The sequence below is a fragment of the Mytilus californianus genome, unplaced genomic scaffold (assembly GCF_021869535.1).
Source record: "Mytilus californianus isolate M0D057914Y unplaced genomic scaffold, xbMytCali1.0.p SCAF_2, whole genome shotgun sequence".
NCBI lineage: Eukaryota > Metazoa > Mollusca > Bivalvia > Mytilida > Mytilidae > Mytilus > Mytilus californianus.
Genome location: NW_026262668.1, coordinates 99,946,777 through 99,969,090, shown reverse-complemented (window position 1 = coordinate 99,969,090; position 22,314 = coordinate 99,946,777). Strand labels below are relative to the sequence as shown.

Here is a 22,314-nt window from a genome sequence, read left to right as displayed (position 1 = left end):
ATTCAAACTTGACCTGTGTTTTGTGGTAATAAGCATTGTGTATAAGTTTCATAACATTTGGTAGAGGCAAACTAAAGTTAGAGAACTGAAACGAAAAATTCAGCAATTTTTCCATTTGTAAAAAGGGGCATTACTCTAGAACTGTAAAAGTAACGCCACCAAAATTGAAATTGATCTGTGTTTTGTGGTTATAAGCATTGTGTATAAGTTTCATAACATTTGGTAGAGGCAAACTAAAGTTAGAGAACTGAAACGAAAAATTCAGCAATTTTTCCATTTGTAAAAAGGGGCATTACTCTAGAACTGTAAAAGTAACGCCACCAAAATTCAAACTTGATCTGTGTTTTGTGGTAATAAGCATTGTGTATAAGTTTCATAACATTTGGTTGAGGCAAACTAAAGTTAGAGAACGAAAACCAATTAATGGACGTACGTATGTACAGAGGGACAAGGGTAAAACTTAATGCCCCCTCCGCTACCGCTGGGGCATAAAAACTAGAGGCTCTAAAGAGCCTGTGTCGCTCACCTTGGTATATGTGCATATTAAACAAAGGACAAAGATGGATTCATGACAAAATTGTGTTTTGGTGATGGTGATGTGTTTGTAGATCTTACTTTACTGAACATTCTTGCTGCTTACAATTATCTCTATCTATAATGAACTTGGCCCAGTAGTTATAGTGGAAAATGTTTTGTAAAAATTTACAAAAATTTACAAAATTTACGAAAAAATTGTAAAAAATTGACTATAAAGGGCAATAACTCCTTAAGGGGTCAATTGACAATTTTGGTCTGTTGACTTATTTGTAGATCTTACTTTGCTGAACATTATTGCTGTTTGCAGTTTATCTCTATCTATAATAGTATTCAAGATAAAAACCAAAAGCTGCAAAATTTTCTTAAAATTACCAATTCTGGGGCAGCAACCCAAAAACGTGTTGCCTGATTGGTCTGAAAATTTCAGGGCAGATAGATCTTGACCTGATAATCAGTTTTACCCAATGTCAGATTTACTCTAAATGCTTTGGTTTCAGAGATATAAGCCAAAATCTACATTTTACCCCTATGTTCTATTTTTAGCCATGTCGGCCATCTTGGTTCGCGGGCGGGGTCATCAGACACATTTTTTAAACTATATACCCTAATGATGATTGTGTAAAAGTTTGGTTAAATTTGTCTTAGTAGTTTCAGAGGAGAAGATTTTTGTAAAAGATTACAAAAATTTACGAAAAATGGTTAAAAATTGACTATAAAGGGCAATAACTCCTTAAGGGGTCAACTGACCATTTTGGTCAAGTTGACTTAATTGTAGATCTTACTCTGCTGAACATTATTGCTGTTTACAGTTTATCTCTATCTATAATAATATTCAAGATAATAACCAAAAACGGCAAAATTTCCTTAAAATTACCAATTCAGGGGCAGCAACCCAACAACGGGTTGTCAGATTCATCTGAAAATTTCAGGGCAGATAGATCTTGACCTGATAAACAATTTTACCCCATGTCAGATTTGCTCTAAATGCTTTGGTTTCAGAGATATAAGCCAAAATCTACATTTTACCCCTATGTTCTATTTTTAGCCATGGCGGCCATCTTGGTTGGTTGACCGGATCACCGGACACATTTTTTAAACTAGATACCCCAATGATGATTGTGACCAAGTTTGGTTAAATTTGACCCAGTAGTTTCAGAGGAGAAGATTTTTGTAAAAGTTTACGGACGACGGACGCAGGACGACGGACGACGGACGCAAAGTGATGAGAAAAGCTCACTTGACCTTTCAGGTCAGGTGAGCTAAAAACAGCAAGTAATTTACTAGAGAACCTGAAGAAGTTTCTGTCATATTTGATTCCAATTAATTAGAAATGAGCAGTTCTCAAGAAAAGCTTTGACAATACATACATATAGACTCCATGTAAAATAAGTTCTGCAATGGCAGGCATTATTAGTTGGTGAAATGACACTCAATAAGAGACAATTTGTTATAGTATTGTGTAACGTGAGTGTTACAATAGCAATGAATTCAACAGGTATTAATTATCCATAGTATAGTGTAACATGTGTGTTACAATAGCAATGAATTCAACAGGTATTGTTTATCCATAGTATAGTGTAACATGTGTGTTACAATAGCAATCAATTCAACAGGTATTATTCATCCATAGTAAAGTGTAACGTGTGTGTTACAATAGAAATGAATTCAACAGGTGTTATTTATCCATAGTATAGTGTAACGTGTGTGTTACAATAGCAATGAATTCAACAGGTGTTATTTATCCATAGTATAGTGTAACATATGTGTTACAATAGCAATGAATTCAACAGATGTTATTTATCCATAGTATAGTGTAACGTGTGTGTTACAATAGCAATGATTCCAACAGGTATTGTTTATCCATAGTATAGTGTAATGTGTGTGTTACAATAGCAATGAATTCAACAGGTATTATTTATCCATAGTATAGTGTAACGTGTGTTTCAATAGCAATGAATTCAACAGGTGTTATTTATCCATAGTATGGTGTAACGTGTGTGTTACAATAGCAATGCATTCAACAGGTGTTATTTATCCATAGTATAGTGTAACGTGTGTGTTACAATAGCAATGCATTCAACAGGTGTTATTTATCCATAGTAAAGTGTAACGTGTGTGTTACAATAGCAATGAATTCAACAGGTGTTATTTATCCATAGTATGGTGTAACGTGTGTGTTACAATAGCAATGAATTCAACAGGTGTTATTTATCCATAGTATAGTGTAACGTGTGTGTTACAATAGCAATGAATTCAACAGGTGTTATTTATCTATAGTATGGTGTAACGTGTGTGTTACAATAGCAATGAATTCAACAGGTATTATTTATCCATAGTATAGTGTAACGTGTGTGTTACAATAGCAATGAATTCAACAGGTGTTATTTATCCATAGTATAGTGTAACATATGTGTTACAATAGCAATGAATTCAACAGGTGTTATTTATCCATAGTATAGTGTATATACTTTTGGCTTATGTCATACTTCACATAACAACTCACATCATACAGACTTTCTGGGTGAAATGGAAAATATAACAGTATCCAATTGTTTAAAAGTACCTTTCTTGATCCTTTTGATGTGCCCTAATAGCCTCCTCTCTGACCTTGAACTGTAGCTCTGCCTCCTTCAGACTATCCTTATCATCCTCCAATGTTTGAGCAGGCTCTTCTGTTTTCTTGTGTTTACCAATTCTATAACAGAGATGACTCAATTTGCAATGTGGAAGAAAAGAGAACTCACTTTAAAAAGGCTGTGAAAAATACATCTGCATAAGTATATTACCGGTACAATAATCTCAATTTTGAATTTGTCATTTACTTTTTAACAGTCAAACAAAATTCTTATCTAACATTATACATGTCACTATCATAAGGAAATTTACCTGTTGTGATATTAGTATAGACAACAGAGCATAAATAGTTTAATATATTTCTGGAATCTATCTATAGTTTTAGGATTTATTAAAAATCATTCTGTCTTCTGTTTGTCATTACTGACAATACACTGATAACTTACCTGAAAATTCCCTTTAAAATGCCTCCTTTTTTATCTTTAGGATTTTTCTTCTTAGTCTTTTTATTATCATCTGTATGATCACTGCTGACAGATGACCTGGCTGAGTTTGGTAAGTTACTCTCACTGCTTTCTTCTTCCACTGAAATATATTCATCTACACTGAACATCTCACAACACAGCAGTCTATACAAAACTTTGTTGACACCTTACAATCTAAATAAATCCTTATAATCTAAATAAATGTTTATGATGCTGATTTACCAAACAATTACCTGCTGTAGTCTTTCTCATTACCTAACTTATTATATTAGTTGAATAACTATTGTGATTCAATACTGAACCATTAAATCTTTTATCTAAAATGTAACTATGGAATTTAGCATCATTTACACAATTTCTGACTCAATCAGAGTGTCAGTTATATGTTTTCAAAAGATTGTAATATACAAATTAATAAAATGCTCCGCTGGGCACAGCTTGATACGACCGCAGAGGTCGAACCCTGAACAGTTGGGGCAAGTATGGACACAACATTCAAGCTTGATACAGCACTGAATTTGGATAGTGATTAATTATTTGACACAGCATAGGTTTCTGACACAGAATGAATGTGGTCTAAGAACTTAAAAAATTTTAATTTACCTATTCAAACCATATCATTATTATTTGCTTTTATATATAAATCAGAAATAACCAATTTAAAATGGAACATTTTAAAGAAAAAAAAAGGAAAAAAAGGAAAAAAAAATCCCTCCCCCAAATGTTTTGAACCCCCTTATGATTCATCACCCCAAACTCAATCTCAGCCTTCCCTTTGTGGTATGGTACCTTGCAGTACAATTTCAGAGAGATCCATACACTTGAACACAAGTTATTGTCTGGAAACTATAAAAATGCTTGTTTTTAGGCCCCTTTTTGGCCCCAAATTCCTAAATGTCTAGGGCAATTACCCCAAACTCAAACCCAGCTTTCCCTTTGGGTTATGGAACCTTGTAGTACAATTTCATAAAGATCCATACACTTACACACAAGTTATTGTCCTGAAACTAGAAAAATGCTTGTTTTTTTGCCCCTTTTTGGCCCCTAATTCCTAAAATTTTGAGGCAATTACCCACAAAATCAATCCCAGCCTTCCCTTTGTGGTATGGTACCTTGCAGTACAATTTCAGAGAGATCCATACACTTGAACACAAGTTATTGTCTGGAAACTAGAAAAATGCTTATTTTTGGCCCCTTTTTGGCCCCTTTTTGGCCCCTTATTCCTAAATGTTTTGGGCAATTACCCCCAAACTCAATTCCAGCTTTCCCTTTGTGATATGGAACCTTGTAGTACAATTTCAGAAAGATCCATACACTTACACACAAGTTATTGTCATGAAACTAGAAAAATGCTTGTTTTTTTGCCCCCTAATTCCTAAAATTTGAGGCAATTACCCCCAAAATCAATCCCAGCATTCCCTTTGTGATATGGAACCTTGTGGTACAATGTCAGAGAGATCCATACACTAACACACAAGTTATGTCTGGAAGTTACAAAAAAGCTTATTTTTGGCCCCTAATTCCTTAACTGTTGGTACCATAACCCTCAAAATCAATCCCAACCTTCCTTTTGTGGTATTGAACCTTATGGTAAAATTTCATAGAGATCCATTCACTTAAACTAAAGTAAGAGTGCGAAAACCAATGTGTCTTCGGACGACGACGCCAACATCATACCAATATACGACCGCAAAATTTTTTTGCGGTCATATAAAAACCTGACACCCTTTGAATGATCCAGGTCTAGCTATTTTAAATTAGAAGATATGGTTGTGTACACCAAGTCCCTATGTAAAATGTAAGCTTTTCAATGAATTTATTCTTGGATCAAATTTTTATCATCTATCAAAATTATTTCAAATAAGCCAATTGAATCATTGAATCAATCATTTTTATAAATATTTGTTAACACTTTGAGCAAAGTGAACTAATTTTTTTTCTTAAAACATTATTTTTATCTACAAATTCATTTACCAGGTACATCAAATTCAAGGATGTCAATAAACATTTAGTATTAGTTCCCCTAAAATATGTGTGCACCACTTTGCAAGTAAAAAACTAAATATAACCAGTGATGTGTGAAGTACCTCTATACACAACCTTTGTGATATTAATTTGTGATCTAGTTGTCCTCTTTCAAAAAGATTTAAAATCAATGGAAGTTTACTTAAAAAGATTGTTATGGCATTTCATATAAAACATGTTTATGATTTAGGCTAAATTAAGCACCACCCTTGCCTGTGACTAACTGGAAATAGCCATTAGACACTACAATAAAATGGACATACCATATGATATCTTAAAAGATTCACACAGTCAATGAGAATAGACCAACGGTTGACACATCTATGTGAAACAATGATATAAGAACACATATAGAACAGTATATTTGACCCTTCATGATCTTTGTAAGTAGTTTCTGAGGGAGGTTTTATTTTTAGAAACATGCCTGATATGCACACTGAAATAGGTATTAAACATGTGTTCCAGTGAAATCATAAACTGTATGATCAGGGTGAAATAATACTCAAGTCAACTCCTAACATTGACTGTAGGTAACTAATAACATGATAATTTAACTTGTATGTTAAATTTAATTACTAATTCCATGAAATCTATGTTTTGTTGAATACTGTTCTTCTAAAAAACATCCTAATACAAAGTAAAATATTGCTTAAATTTGTTGAAATAAACTAATAATTTGTCACTGAAGCATGAATGACAGAAATGTGTTGCACAATATAGCTTACCAATATGAAGTTTGGTTTCAAATATCAAAAACTATTATGTATTTTGATGTTGCTGAGAAAATGGGACAGAAATGTGATATTGATGGGCACTTGGATAGTCAAACAATGGGTAAAAACACCATTCAAAGGCATTAACAATCATTAGGAGTGGACTGACAATTTCTGTCATTTTGACTTGTTTGTAGATCTTGATTTGCTGATTAATTTTTGCTATTTACAGTTTCTCTCGTTTTTGATATAGTTTCTGCCAAAAAAAACCCCCACAAAAATCTGTAAAATTCATCAATGGAGCCACAAATTCTTACAAAGAGTCAAGGGACCATATTGGCCATGTTGACCTTAATATCTGTAGATCTTATTTTTCTGATCATTTTTTCTATTTACAGTTTCTCTATATCTACTATAGTTTCCGCCAAAAAAACACAAAAATGGGTGAAATTTGTTATTCAAGGGCTATAACTTTTGTAAGCAGTTGACTGATGATGTTGACCATATGTCTTCTTGCAGATCATTTTTGTTATATACAGTTTCTCTCTATCTATCATATTTTCAAGATAACAGCCAAAATAAAAAAAAATGTTTTAATTAGTCATTTAAGGGCAATAACTCCAATAAGGAATAATCTGACAATTGTGGTCAAAATGGGCAGATGTTAGATTTAGACTTCTCTATTTAAAACAGTTTTCAAGATAAAAGACAATACTTTTAAGTTCTATATTTGGCCCTGTTTTTAGTTAAAACTATATACCCCAAGAATAAGTGTGGTCAAGGTCGGTTCTAAATGACCCCATAGTTTCAGAGGAACAGACTTGTGCAAAAGTTAACAGACTCTGACGGAGTAGGGATGCCAAGTGATTAGAAAAGCTCACACTGTCTCTATTGACCAGGTGAGCTAAAAAAATACTCCCATACAATACTTAGATTATACATTCCCTATAAAAAATTTAAAACAGAGTAAACTGAATCAGACTATAAACCAAAACGACCATTTTAACATGTCATATACTGATAACAATAAACAAGCAAGGAAGAAAACAAATAATCTGGAAGAAAAACAACTATAGTTATTACATAAACAAAGTATATAAACAACATAAAACATCATCCCAAGGGAAGACAACTGCTACCACCAAAATCCAGCTACCATGCTTCAACAAGATTGTGTCTATATAATGGCTAGTCTATAAAATTTAAGAGTTTTCTCTTTTGAAAAGAAATATACTTAAAACCTTATAAATATCAACTTTCTATGTATGTACTGTGTATAAAATGTAAATGAATTATGTTGTAAAATATAAATTAATCAAGTAGAATTTCTTTTCTCAAAAACTTTTTAAAAAGTCACATGAATATTAAATACACATAGAAAACACATCATTATTTTTGCACTTGATTATATTTTGGATATATTAAATTTTGCTCCATATATAAATTCACTCTCTATATATATACAAATTATTGGCCATGATATTAAATAAAATTAGTTTCTATATATAGACACAATCTGCATTTTAACTTAACAATCGTGCTGTTAGAAAAACATGAGCTATTCATGCACTTAAATAATTCTTTTAGTACCATCGCCTTGTACGGCAAAACCACCGCTTGAATTTAATGGATCATCTTCCTCCTCTGGTTCAGATTCATTGTTACGATTACCTAAATAGCAAAATAAACCAGTCCAAAATATTTATATCATTAGCTCCACAACCAGTGTGTTAAATTGTACCAAAAGAATGAACTAGCAAATAGCATTATTTTTAGATAAAATATAAACTTCAAGAAAAAGAAATCCAAGAGCCATTAAATCCCAAAACGCCAGAGAGAAACATATTTATCATATCAAAAAACTAAAAGTTTGCCATAAACACTTATTTCATATAATTTTCAAAATATATTACAGTCAGTCAAGATATTTTCCTAAGGCATATTAATACAAGCTCATACTGAGGATTATATATATCTTTATAGACTATAGTATCGGCAGGGACAATGATTTTTAACAGGTAAAATACTACCTGGCAAACATCATTATCAAATTTGGAATAGGTGGGATGTTTTCATTTCTGATAGCTTATTTGAGGACAAACATAGCATCTGCAGCTTTTGTACAATTAAATTGATGAATTATATAGTTGTTGTTTCCTGGAAATTAATTAAATCTTCCTGTTATATATGTTTATTTAAAAAAAAAAATCTCATTCTCTTTTAATTTTCTCTTGCTTAACTGAGTTGCCATATAATTTCTTGATAAAACAAATTTCTTTCAGAACCTTAGTTGTCTTTTTTAAGGTGTCCTAACCATGCAGCGATACAACTACACTAGCATTAAACCTACATGTATCCATAGTACTATGTGGGGTAGGAGGGTCATATGATCTATCCACAGCCGCTCGAAAACTATCATTACATTTCCTTCCCCGTGCCATGTGTGGTAGCTCAGGGCTAGGAGAACTTTCTATTGTTTCTGGACTTTCCCTTTTGTCTTCATTATCAGAACTTGTTCCTGTTGTTGCAAGGTTCTCCAATGATCCAAATCTTTTGAGATTTGATACCACAGGGTGCTGTGATCCTTGACCTGATTTAAGAAAAAAATATATACAATATTTATAAGTGGCACAGAGTTTCTTCTTAGATTTTTATAAGATGAGTTCATAATACTAATTAGGAAACATAATCATTAGGAAAAGGATAAACTAAAAGAAAGGAATAAAGTGCTTCACCAAGCGCAGCTGGATACGACCGCAGAGGTCCAACCCTGAAAAGTGGCAAAAATGGACACAATATTCAAGCTTGATACAGGTCTGAATTTGGATTGTAATTAAATGTTTGACACATTATTTCTGACACAGAATAAATGTAGTCAAAGAACTTGAAATTGGTTATATGATTTGAATTTATATTCAATTGAAGATTTCTTGCTGTTGTGCAATACACTGTGCTGTTGCGCAATACTTAGTAAATCTGTTTTCAGACTATATACAAAGAATTAGCAAAATAAATTGTGACCCCCAATTGTTTTTTTGGAAAATTGATAGTTTCTTAAATCTTGAGGAAAAAAATTGACCCCCCAATTTTCCAAAATAAATAATATTTGAAGAAATTTTCTTTTTGTAAAATGTGGAACAATTTAAGAGACATCCATACACTTAAACACAAGTTATTGTCTGAAAACTAGAAAAAATGCTTGTTTTGGCCCCCAATTCCTGAACGGTTTGAGAAATTACCCCCAAACTGAATCCCAACCTTCTACTTGTGGTATTGAACCTTGTGGTACAATTTCAGAGCAATCAAAAATACTTATACACAAGTTATTGTCCTGAAACTAGAAAAATGCTTGTTTTGGGCCCCTTTTTGGCCCCTAATTCCTAAACGGTTGGGACCATCACCCCCATAAACAATCCCAACCTTCCTTTTGTAGTATTGAACCTTTTGGTTAAATTTCATAGAGATCCATGCACTTAAACTAAGGTTATTGTCCGGAAACCAAATGTCTTCAGACAACGACGACGTGATAACATTATACAAACGCAAATTTTTTGCGGTCGTATAAAAACTGACCCTGGAAAAATGTAAATAAATGATGAAAACAATATAATTTAAGGCCAAAAAGAACTATTATTAAAGTACTAAATTACTTGAAATTTTATGTTATTGTTGCATGTCAATTAATTGATGTGCTTAAATAAATTTTTTCGTATTGTTTAAACTATCAAAAGTATCTTCAATGAAACAATGCTCAACCAAACATAACAAGCAGTCTTGATGAAATAAACACAAGACAGCGTCAAACCTAATTTACATTTTAAGTCAAATAAATCACGAACTGCATAATCATATTCCTAGATAGTATGTGAGAATACTGTTTATTCCTTCAAGCTACATATATACTGATTTAACTAAAAAAGACATATAGACATATACCATTGGCTGGATAGTGAACATTCTTTAATGGAAGGGGAGGTAACCTGGATCTGTTTCCATTACTCATTAATGATTCCATTGAGCCTACTCTTACAAAGTTTGATGACACTCTCTTCTGTCCACTTTGAGCTGTAAAATACCATTAGTCAATATACACTTTAAATCATTTATTTCTCTTAACATCACGCTAACAAAAATCAATTTGTAATATAATTTTATTCTTAATTTTTAATTGGTCTATCTTTTTTTCATGTCTTTACATGCTTTAGTTATATTTAACTAAAATATTAGAAATGCTATATCTTAATGATCAATAAAAGTTGACACATTTGGCGGAAACATTAAATTGAGTTCTTTGAAGAGATAGTCTATTAACCCAAAAATTTATGACAGTTTAAAAATACTTTGCAACAACAAATTTTTTTTAGATAAATTTCTATGAAAGCTAGATTCAAATTAAAATGAGATTAGAATAGAAATTACTGAAAAGTTGTGGAAAAAGACCACATTATTAATTGAATATGAATTAAAAATGGAAACAAAACCAACAGTTGAACTGCTCAAATGGGAAAAATAGATTTATAAGAACCCTTTTATAAAATTTGTCAATAGTAAGTGAAAATATGTTTAGTTCAAAGAATTTTTCGAATGAATAATCTGCTGCGAATGTAATGAATGAGGGTTAGACAAGGGGTCCCTGATTCCCACTTCCCTACCCCTCCCCCCTCCAACTTCCACCCCCATACTCCTACATTTCTCCCCCTTACTTCAAGACATAAATTGGGCAGAAAAACTTTTCCAGCATAACCCTATTTTTACTCCCCCTTACCCTAGTCCCTCCTCCCTTGACTCTGGCTTCATTCCCTCCTCATTCCAATGTTCCCTTACCCCTGTCCATCCACTCATGAATGGGTAGAAACAAACTTAAAAAGCATTATCTAATATTAAACATTGTAAACTAGAATATTTAATTCAAATTAGCTAAATTTTAGCAAAGTTACAGCATAAATAACTGTATATTAGATTTATGAAACATAAACAAATACAACAATGAAGTTCTAGAGAGCTACAACTCAAATGAATGTATTAAATATTTCTTTGCTATATATATATTGATGCAAATTATCTGTAAATTAGATCTTTATAATAATATATTGTGTATTATGTCAATTTGATTCCTTGATTAAGTACATATAATCACCATTAGAAATTTAAAAAGAAATATGACCTTAAAGGTTTTACATAAGCAGTTTAATGAAGAGACCCATTTCTTGAAAATAGCATAGTTAAGAAGAGGTTACTTTTCACTATATTTGAAGTTCCTAGATGTTTTGATACGTTTCCAATATTAGGTTTTAACAAGAATAAAGGACAGGCAGTATGATGCAATTGCAACATGTAAACAGTGGAATGGACAATGGACCTAGTAGATATAGTACATTAAAGACAAATAGTCACTACACTATTGATCTGGGTAGGTGCAAATGAATTTGGATCATATGCATTCTTTTATAAAAATAGGAAAAATTCTATGAAAAAAAAAAAAAATATTTATCTGATGAAAGCTAGTTTCTTTTCTATTTTAATCTAACCAATCATGCTTCCTTAATACGTTGAGGAATACTGTGGATTCATTTATTTTCGTGGGTACCAATTTTCGTGGATTCAGGAATTCTTGCATTTTTACAGATATTTGATTTCGTGGTTTTGCAAAAGTCTGCATACATGACTATAGGAAATTTGTAATTCGTTTAACATTTAATTTCGTGGATCACCTGTAACAACGAAGTCCACGAAAATTGGTATCCCACGAATATTAATGAATCCACAGTAGATCTTATCTGCTATGTTTTAGTTTTACTGGTGATTTAAGCTTTAAATCCTAAACACATAACAACACATATAAATTTAATGAAAACTGTTCAAAATCAATTACCTATCAATATCCTACTAATAATGGAACCTACTTTATTAATATGCTAGAAATAAGGATTTTAAATAAGAAAATAGTAGAATTACAGAAATTAACAAATAACTTTGAAAATGCTGTTCATAAAATAACTATTTCCTCTTTAACACCACAATATTGCTCCAAGTTTTTTTACTAAACATTCTTGCAGATAAATGATTACGACTCACAGAATCTAAGCATTAAAATAAAACCAATTTTGAAAGACTTATAGTTATTACATTGATTCATTGAATTTCAATATTATCTTGAATATTCCACAGAGCTATTTACAAATATGATATCATTTTTGAAAGAAATTTGAGGACTTGCTTTACTTAATTTCATGTGAAATATGTTTATTATCATTAAATCCAAACAAAATTGTTATATTTCTCACTATAGAACAAGGAATTTGGTAAATGGCAAAAAATACCAGTTACAGCTCATAGAAAAAATAGTGGATAAAAACTATGAATCAGCATTTTCAACAAAATAAATTTCTAGGTTACAAAAAATGTGCAATGAATAGAAGCAACAAAGAATTGCTACCACATGACAGTCTTCTGACAAATCATGGGATTTGTGTACCTGGTATTTGAAAAGAAAGTGTTTTCCTTGTAGTAACACCTGAAATCATCACTTGCAATTTATGACAATGTATGGTAAGATGATATGCAACTTCTTTAAACAATAAATCCTTATAGCTTTCTTATATGTAGTTGGACTATGTAGTGGCCAAATAATATTATTATAATACAGTAATTATAATAGCTTTCAACTACAGGTAATCGAAGAAAAGGAAATTAAATTAAACAATAAATGACAATAAACTGCTTCGCCGAGCGCAGCTGGATACGACCGCAGAGGTCCAACCCTGAACAGTTGGAGCAAAAATGGACACAATATTCAAGCTTGATACAGGTCTGAAGTTTGGATTGTTATTAAATATTTGACACATTATAGGTTTCTGACACAGAATAAATGTAGTCATAGAACTTGAAATTGGTTGTATGATTTGAATTTATATTCAATTGAAGATTTCTGGTTGTTGTGCAATACACTGTGCTGTTGCGCAATACTTAGTAAATCTGTTTTCAGACTATATACCAGTACAAAGAATTAGCAAAATAAGTTGTGGCCCCCAATTTTTTTACTTTGGAAAATTGACAATTTCTTTAATCTTGAGGTAAAAAAAATGACACCCCTCCCCCCCCCCCCCCCCCCCCCACACAAAAAAAAAACAAACTTTTTTTTACTCCCCTCCAAAAAAATTATATTTGAAGAGAATTTTCTTTTGAGGAAAAAAAATTGCACCCCCCCAAAAAAAAAATATTTTTTTTACCCCCCCCTTCCATAAAACATGTTGTACAAATTAAGAGACATCCATACACTTAAACACAAGTTTTTGTCTGAAAACTAGAAAAATGCTTGTTTTAGACCCTTTTTGGCCCCTAATTCCTGAACAATTTGGGCAATTACCCCCAAAATGAATCCCAACCTTCTACCTGTGGTATTGAAACTTGTGGTACAATTTCAGAGCAATCAAAATACTTATACACAAGTTATTGTCCTGAAACTTGTTTTGGCCCCTTATTCCTAAACGGTTGGGACCATCACCCCCAAAAACAATCCCAACCTTCCTTTTGTGGTAATTAACCTTTTGCTTCAATTTCATAGAGATCCATACACTTAAACTAAAGGTATTGTCCGGAAACCAAATGTCTTCGGACGACACCGAAGACGTGATACCAATATACGACCGCAATTTGCGGTCGTATAAAAACAATACAATAACTATACATAAATTGTTGTAAAATATATAATTCATTTAGTACAAGCTGTAGAAATATGAAAAAGAGGACTCCAAAATAAACATCAATAAGTCAACAAACCCAAGAATTAAAAAAAATAAAAATGTAAATTTTTAATGAATTAATTTTCACAACATTATCCACCCTTCAGAATATCAAAAAGGACTTTCTATCATTCCTCAGTTATTGTAGATATTCTAATGGTTAAACCATTTAATCTTTAAGAACAGAAACAGCCATTAAACAGAACTAGATAATTGCATTACAATAGATATGCCATAAATAATTACCTCGATTACTATCCCTAATTGTTTTGATTTTCTGATACACCTCACTCTGATTAGGATCAATATGTCCCTTGCGTTTTTCTGACATACTCTGCCTACCAAATCCTTCACGACTGAATGCAGTTGCTGCATCACCCATAGGGCTTACTCTGCAATACAATAATATGCTATATTTATATTTACAGTTTACATGGCAATATAAGCCTTTGAATTCCTTACTTTCATTCATAACAGTTATAGTTCACCAAAGTGATTCCATAGTTATGTCTTTAAGCTTCTGAAGTGAGTATCTATGTTTGTTTAAAAGTGTTTTCAAAATAACAGGATGGTTTTTACATGTAGCAAGTGCCTCAACAACATAACAGAGATCTTTTAATCTTATTTTTGCTATAATCTGACTTCATCTATATCACAATAATTTCCATAGGCAAAAATAACCTAAAATATAAGAATGATCAAGGGATCTAAAATGAACATTGCAGGAACAAAATATGAAAAGCAACAATTGCTACATGACTATTTTATATAATATTTCAGTTTAAACAAGAGGCTGTCAGAGTGACAGCAAACCGGATTTTCCTGCAGAGGTCGAACCCTGAACAGTTGAGCAAGTATGAACACAACATTTAAGCTTAAAACAGCTCTGAATTTGGATTGTGATTAAATATTTGACACAGTATAGGTTTGTGACACAAAATGAATGTGGTCAAAGAACTGAAAAATTTGAAATCGGAAATTTACCTATTATGGTCCAATATCCAAAATCTAATAACATTGTTATCATTAGCATATCAAAGAACCCCAAAAATTCAATTTTTGAATTGTTGATGAAATCAAACAAAAGTTTAAGTTAGGACCCTTTGGACCTCAATGGGGTATTATCTAATTAATAATGAAAAAAAATACAGGTTTAGATTCAGCTTTTCAAAGAACCCTTATATATATTCAATTTATGTTGAAATAAAACACAGTACATGTATAATTTTGGACCCTGATTTGGACCAACTTGAAAACTGGGCCCAAAATCAGAAATCTAAATATATGTTTATTAATAGACAAACTAAGCTTAGTTTTTAAAGGAGTTTGCTTCATCAAAAAAAAAAAATATATATAGCATTCAGAAAATAAGTTTATACAGAATAACAAACAAACCTACCACAAAATTCTTCAAACAATTTACAAAAGAAAAGATGAAAAAAAAAAATCCAAAATGTCATTTATCATTAATACAATATCTATTAAAAATCTATAAAACTTATCTGTAATTATCATCAAAATGTCTAATAATGAACAGTAAATTTCAAACTTTATTTATACTGTCCTACAGATCTTATCATCAACACTTAGGAAACAGAAAATTTTCAAATAAATCTGTCACTCCAATTATAATTGTGTGATAAGATATTTACCAGATGTTTTGTTATCTATTAACAGATGAAAATTATTTAAAAACACTGAGTGTAATCAAACTTTATATATATAATTAATAGTTCCCAATATTTTTTCTTTCATTTGTCACAAACTAATATAGATCTGCAACTTATCTATCAATGTCAACAATTTTATCTACACAATGTAATGTAATGAAATATATCCTTTAATAAAAATATATTATTAACTAATGAAAATGATATTTGCAAATCACAATTTCTGTTCAAAGGGAAATAACTCAATAATATAATAAGTATATACTTGGACTTCTAAAAAGTCAAAAACTCAAAAACGAGAGAAGTAAAAATCGTGAAAATTGAACTTGACCTTCATTTAGTCACAGTTAACAACATATCAAAATTTGAAAAAAAATCGTCACAGCGTTTGCATGTTAATGAACGGACACTGTTTGGCAGCCGCCCGCCCGCCATACATCCCCAAATCAATAACCGATTTTCCCTTAGAAAATCTGGTTAAAAACCTTTAAAACATTTTTTTAATTACAATTCTTCACTAGTAGTGCTATGATGCCTATCCCAGTCTTGACTCTGTAGCCAGGGAGGCTGCTGGTTCCCCTCTTCTGAACTGGAACTGTTTGTAGAATTATGACGAAGAATTCCAAGTGTAGAATGAGGTCGCATTCGTGTCTATAAAAAAATGCATCAGTAGTTGTTAAATTCAATGGGGAAAAATGGATGAGATTAATGTGCATTAAACCATATTCAAAGATAGTCAATAATCATATATCATAGGACATAGGTTTTATTGATGCTTGTCATGATAACAAATGGTCTCCAACCATGAGCCGAAAAATTTGATTCTTTGAGTAAGATCAACATGACTTGGAAAGTACTCTTTTGTATTTGCTGTCAATACCTTTGACCTGTTACAATTGTCATTTAATATTACTAATATGATACCTGTCATAGCAAAAAGAATTCAAGAGATGATGATGATGTATGGCCGCTTAACGTCCAGCAGCAAATTAATATGCATATTCAGGACGAGAACATGTTTATGTTACCCTGCTTTGTACTAGACTGAAAGCTGAGCCCAATTTTTAACGTGCTAGTTCACAAGGTAACAGTCTGCAGGAAGACATGTCACCTTACCCGCACACATTATTCTGACTTCGAGCCGACCAGCATTTGCTCTTACTCCTCAATGCCGCATGCTTAGCGGAGAAGCAGCAAATACCAATTTTATAGTCTTCGGTTTGACCCAGCTGGGGTTTGAACCCATGACCTCCCGCACTCAAGGCAAACACGCTACCACGAGACCACCGAGAAAATAGATGTAAACTTTAGCCTTTTATCTTTTTTCCAACCAGATTCTACACCATATCAATGTGTTCTTGCAGTCTGACTTTTTTTCATTAATTTATTCTTTAAAATATTACCCAAATTTAACAAATGGAATCATGTATTATACATGTATGCTAATATGTCATCTATTACAAATGAAATGCTCCACTGGGGCGCAGCTTGATACGACCGCAAAGGTCAAACCCTGAACAGTTGGGGCAAGTATGGACACAACATTCGAGCTTGATACAGCTCTGAATTTGGATTGTGATTGAATATTTGACACAGAATAGGTTTCTGACACAGAATGAATGTGGTCTAAGAAAATTTTAATTTACCTATTCAAACCATATCATTATTATTTGCTTTTATATATAAATCAGAAATAACCAATTTAAAATGATAAATTTTAAAGAAAAAAAAAGGAAAAAAAGAAAAAAAAATCCCCCCCCCCAAATTTTTTGAACCCCCATATGATTCATCACCCCCAAAACTCAATAACAGCCTTCCCTTTGTGGTATGGTACCTTGCAGTACAATTTCAGAGAGATCCATACACTTGAACACAAGTTATTGTCAGGAAACTAGAAAAATGCTTGTTTTTTGGCCCCAAATTCCTAAACATTTAGGGCAATTACCCCCAAACTCAAACCCAGCTTTCCCTTTGTGATATGGAACCTTGTAGTACAATTTCATAAAGATCCATACACTTACACACAAGTTATTGTCCTGAAACTAGAAAAATGCTTGTTTTTTGCCCCTTTTTGGCCCCTAATTCCTAAAATTTTGAGGCAATTAAAGAACCTTAGTGAGTGGGCTCACATACCCCACGTCCCCAAATTGTCATTGGAGAAATAAAATAAGTGTAAGAAAAAAAAATTGTATCAGAAAAAAAATTGAATCATAATTTCCTGTCAATATGCACATCTACATAGTATGTCCTTATTATCTACACAGTTTCATGAAATTCTGTTGTGTGGTTTGAGAGGAGTTGTGATGACAAAAGGTTGCAGTAGTATATTGGGCAAATAAGTTCAAAGGGGCGTAACTCCTGGAAAAAAAATTGAATCGTAATTTCCTGTCGATATGCACATCTACGTAGTATGTCCTTATTATCTGAAAAGGTTTCATGAAATTCTGTTGTGTGGTTTGAAAGGAGTTGCGATGACAAAAGGTTGCAGTAGTATATTGGGCAAATAAGTTCAAAGGGGCGTAACTCCTGGAAAAAAAGTTGAATTGTAATTTCCTGTCGATATGCACATCTACGTAGTATGTCCTTATTATCTGAAAAGGTTTCATGAAATTCTGTTGTGTGGTTTGAGAGGAGTGGCGATGACAAAAAGTTGCAGTAGTATATTTGGCAAATAAGTTCAAAGGGGCGTAACTCCTGGAAAAAAAATTGAATAGTAATTTCCTGTCGATATGCACATCTACGTTGTATGTCCTTATTATCTGAAAAGGTTTCATGAAATTCTGTTGTGTGGTTTGAGAGGAGTTGCGATGACAAAAGGTTGCAGTAGTACATTAAAGTAAATAAGTTCAAAGGGGCGTAACTCCTAGAAAAATATTGCATCGTAATTTCCTGTCGATATGCACAACTATATAGTATGTCCTTATTTTCTAAAAAGGTTTCGTGAAATTCTGTTGTGTGGTTTTGGGGGAATTGCGATGACAAGAAATAGGACTGACGGACTGACAGACAGACTGACGGACTGACAGACAGACAGACGGACAGACGGACGGACAGACAGACGGACGGACGGACGGACAGGTCAAAAACATTATACCCTCCGCAACTTCTTGCGTGGGGTATAATTACCCCCAAAATCAATAACAGCCTTCCCTTAGTGGTATGGTACCTTGCAGTACAATTTCAGAGAGATCCATACACTTGAACACAAGTTATTGTCTGGAAACTAGAAAAATGCTTATTTTTGGCACCTTTTTCCTAAACGTTTTGGGCAATTACCCCCAAACTCAATTCCAGCTTTCCCTTTGTGATATGGAACCTTGTAGTACAATTTCAGAAAGATCCATACACTTACAAACAAGTTATTGTCATGAAACTAGAAAAATGCTTGTTTTTTGCCCCTTTTTTTGCCCCTAATTCCTAAAATTTTGAGGCAATTACCCCCAAAATCAATCCCAGCATTCCCTTTGTGATATGGAACCTTGTGGTGCAATGTCAGAGAGATCCATACACTAACACACAAGTTATGTCTGGAAGTTACAAAAATGCTTATTTTTGGACCCTTTTTGGCCCCTAATTCCTTAACTGTTGGTACCAAAACCTCCAAAATCAATCCCAACCTTCCTTTTGTGGTATTGAACCTTATGGTAAAATTTCATAGAGATCCATTCACTTAAACTAAAGTTAGAGTGCAAAAACCAATGTGTCTTCGGACGACGACGACGACGCCAACGTCATACCAATATACGACCGCAAAAATATTGGATAACAATTTAAAAAATTTGACATGATAATTAAAACGTGATTGTTGCATGATGTTAGAATGTTATTCAGAGATCTATCTCTCATCATTCAACAACAAAGTTCAGCTTAATACCCAAAAGTATAAATTTGTCTATATATACATGATATATCAGAAATGAGTGAGATGAGCTATACAAAGAATATTAATCAATCTAACATTCTGTTAAAAAAGTGTCATATTCTTAATTAAAACAAACCTGGGGTTCATGAGAATCATCCTCAATCAAAATAGAATTTCTTGTATTTCTTTCTAACAGTTCATGAACAGTTGGAGCACTTTTCAAAGGTTTTATAGGTGACACTTCCGGAGACGAAACATTACCACTGTCATTAAAACTATCATGAGTAGCACGTGTATACGACTCATTCCGAAGTCCATTACTTGCTCCCATTAATCTCTCAATTAAAAAGTTCCGAGATTTATCTACCCCATAATCCTTTAGTTCTACAGGATGAATATTTTGAGTCACATCAGGTGGTACCGAAACTATCTCTTTTGAGTCATTTGATTCCGAATAATCACTGGATTTGTTTAAACTGTAAAGGAAATAGTCTGTAGAACTCTCCTGGAATGGAGATGGAGAAGGTGCACCTATTTTACGGGCTATAGTTAAATGTATGTGTCCTTGGATTACACCTTCTTTTTGCATAGCTTTTCTTAATGTTTCCATAGATTCAGAATTCGAAAGATTTCTGAGACTTTCACCATTCACTTCTAATAATTGGTCATTTATTGCTAATCTACCATCCTAAAATAAATATAATCATTTTATAATGGTATTCTTAACATAATCATACTACTGAAGCTCTACACAAATGTCAAACTTGAGATACTCAAGTAAAACTCATAAATATACTCCCACTCAAATCTCATTCCCATATTCATCTGTAAATAAGAATGTGTAATGTAAAATCATTGTATCTAGTGTGTAAGTTCTAAGCTTAAGAGATCAAAAGCTGCAGCACAAGCATTAAATGATATACTGTACGTAACCAAGACCTTGCGGTCAGATATTTCATCCTTACTCTTGACACAATCTGGTGGGAAACAATAATATTGAGTAAGATTAATATCCTTCAAGGCATTCAAAGGTTATTGGTTTGATACACATTGCTTTGATGGACAGACAGACAAATAGACAAAGTGATTCCTATACTCCATGAACTTTATTTGCCTGGTTGATGACATAATCCTTGTAAAACATATTCCATGCATGAAGCAGTTACATGACATTGAAACAAGTCATGCTGTCAATTACTCTCCTAATAATATCTATAATTTCATTACAATCAATTAACATCACAAAAGAAAAACTGACTTGTAAACTGGCAAAATTTTATCACATCTCAGAAGCATATTGGTATAGATTATCAGGTTTTCTACACATTGATATTTTACAATATCTATATGTACAAAAACATGGTAATCTGTTTGTCGTTCTTATATTGGTCTTTTAACCCTCCCTCAGACAGTGTTACACTTGACAAAAGTTAGCTTGATAACATCTACTAACACATTCTAATGTCACAGATAACTTCTCCTCAGACATTGTGATGTCACTGATAATGTCTGCTCACGTCTCAAAGCCGAGATACAATAATGACAAAACAACTGAGCAGGCTAATATAGGCCAAGCGAAGGACGATAAAAGACATGATCTATATTTATCTACTGCCCCATGTTACACAGATCTCATTTCTTTGAACAACATCCTGGTTAATTCTTACCCTTGATGCTGCTCCTCCACTTATTACTGCCTTTATAAATATTCCTAAATCTCTGGTCCCCTGTTCTGGGATAGTTATTGTTTTTCCCTTCACACTAACACCCAGACCTGCTGATCCTGTGTCATTCAATGGAATGTCTAGTGATAATATTTCCTTATTTTTCAATAATGCCAGTGACCCATCATCTCCAGATTTTTCTGTAGGCTGCAAGACATTTTGTTTTTCTATGTTCTGTAACAAAATCAGAGGAGTCCAGGAAATGTGCACCAAATAAAAATAAACTAAAAATTACATGTTACAACAGTTAGCTGTGTTATATCTACAGGCATGCCACAAACCACACACAACAAATATTTATTGTTAATTTCTTTTCACATGTAGAACAGCAGTTATTTATGGAAATCTATTGCTTCATAAAAGATTTTTCTCAATCAAAAATCAAAAAAAGGAAGAAGACACCAATGTCCAAGGAGCAATAAATTTAACAAGTCAAAGAACTATATTCCCATAGTTATTTTATATACTTCTCTAATTGTTATGATAGTTAACTAAAAACATCATAAACTCATATTCTCATACTCTCCCATCTTTTGATTTAAAGCTATCATATCACAATAAGGATTTCATGGTAAACTGTTATTTGCCAAATGTATGATTGCTGAGTTGTAAGACAATGTATGCATCCATATAACATTAAACAAACATGCTGCTATTTCAGGTTTTTTTACAGACTCTATCAACTGTAAGTTAATCATATAGATGTAGATAATACTAGTTATTGTTAGCACCAAGGTCTGTACATTTTTATTAGTTTTTTCATTCCATGCATATAAACTTTACATAAAGCACAAAAGTCAGTCAGAAATACAAATACAATAACTTCTTTGGGTATCTCTATTTAACAAGATTGATTTAACCATTTTTCACCTGCTATAGGACATAAATATTTAGAAATATTTTTTTAAAACCTCTATAGTACATGTTTAACATTTATATATATCTACCGGTATATAAATGTAATTGTTGCTAAGTCAATATT

General features: G+C 32.5%; 1 protein-coding gene across 9 annotated transcripts in view; it reads right to left on the bottom strand.

Moving 5' to 3' along the window:
- LOC127730570 (partitioning defective 3 homolog B-like) overlaps positions 1-22,314 on the bottom strand; it is a 77,848-nt gene that overhangs the window by 14,038 nt on the left and 41,496 nt on the right. For 5 of the 9 annotated variants that reach the window (XM_052239012.1, XM_052239019.1, XM_052239018.1 and 2 more), the window contains 10 exons: positions 21,276-21,506; positions 19,745-20,296; positions 16,255-16,397; positions 14,323-14,468; positions 12,810-12,848; positions 10,271-10,399; positions 8,685-8,924; positions 7,925-8,005; positions 3,558-3,696; positions 3,101-3,232 (listed from right to left, as the gene is read on the bottom strand). In XM_052239012.1, coding sequence (XP_052094972.1) covers positions 3,101-3,232; positions 3,558-3,696; positions 7,925-8,005; positions 8,685-8,924; positions 10,271-10,399; positions 12,810-12,848; positions 14,323-14,468; positions 16,255-16,397; positions 19,745-20,296; positions 21,276-21,506 — 1,832 coding nt within the window. The remainder of the gene's footprint in view (positions 1-3,100; positions 3,233-3,557; positions 3,697-7,924; positions 8,006-8,684; positions 8,925-10,270; positions 10,400-12,809; positions 12,849-14,322; positions 14,469-16,254; positions 16,398-19,744; positions 20,297-21,275; positions 21,507-22,314) is intronic. The other 4 variants (XM_052239013.1, XM_052239015.1, XM_052239014.1 and 1 more) reach the window with 4 other exon arrangements.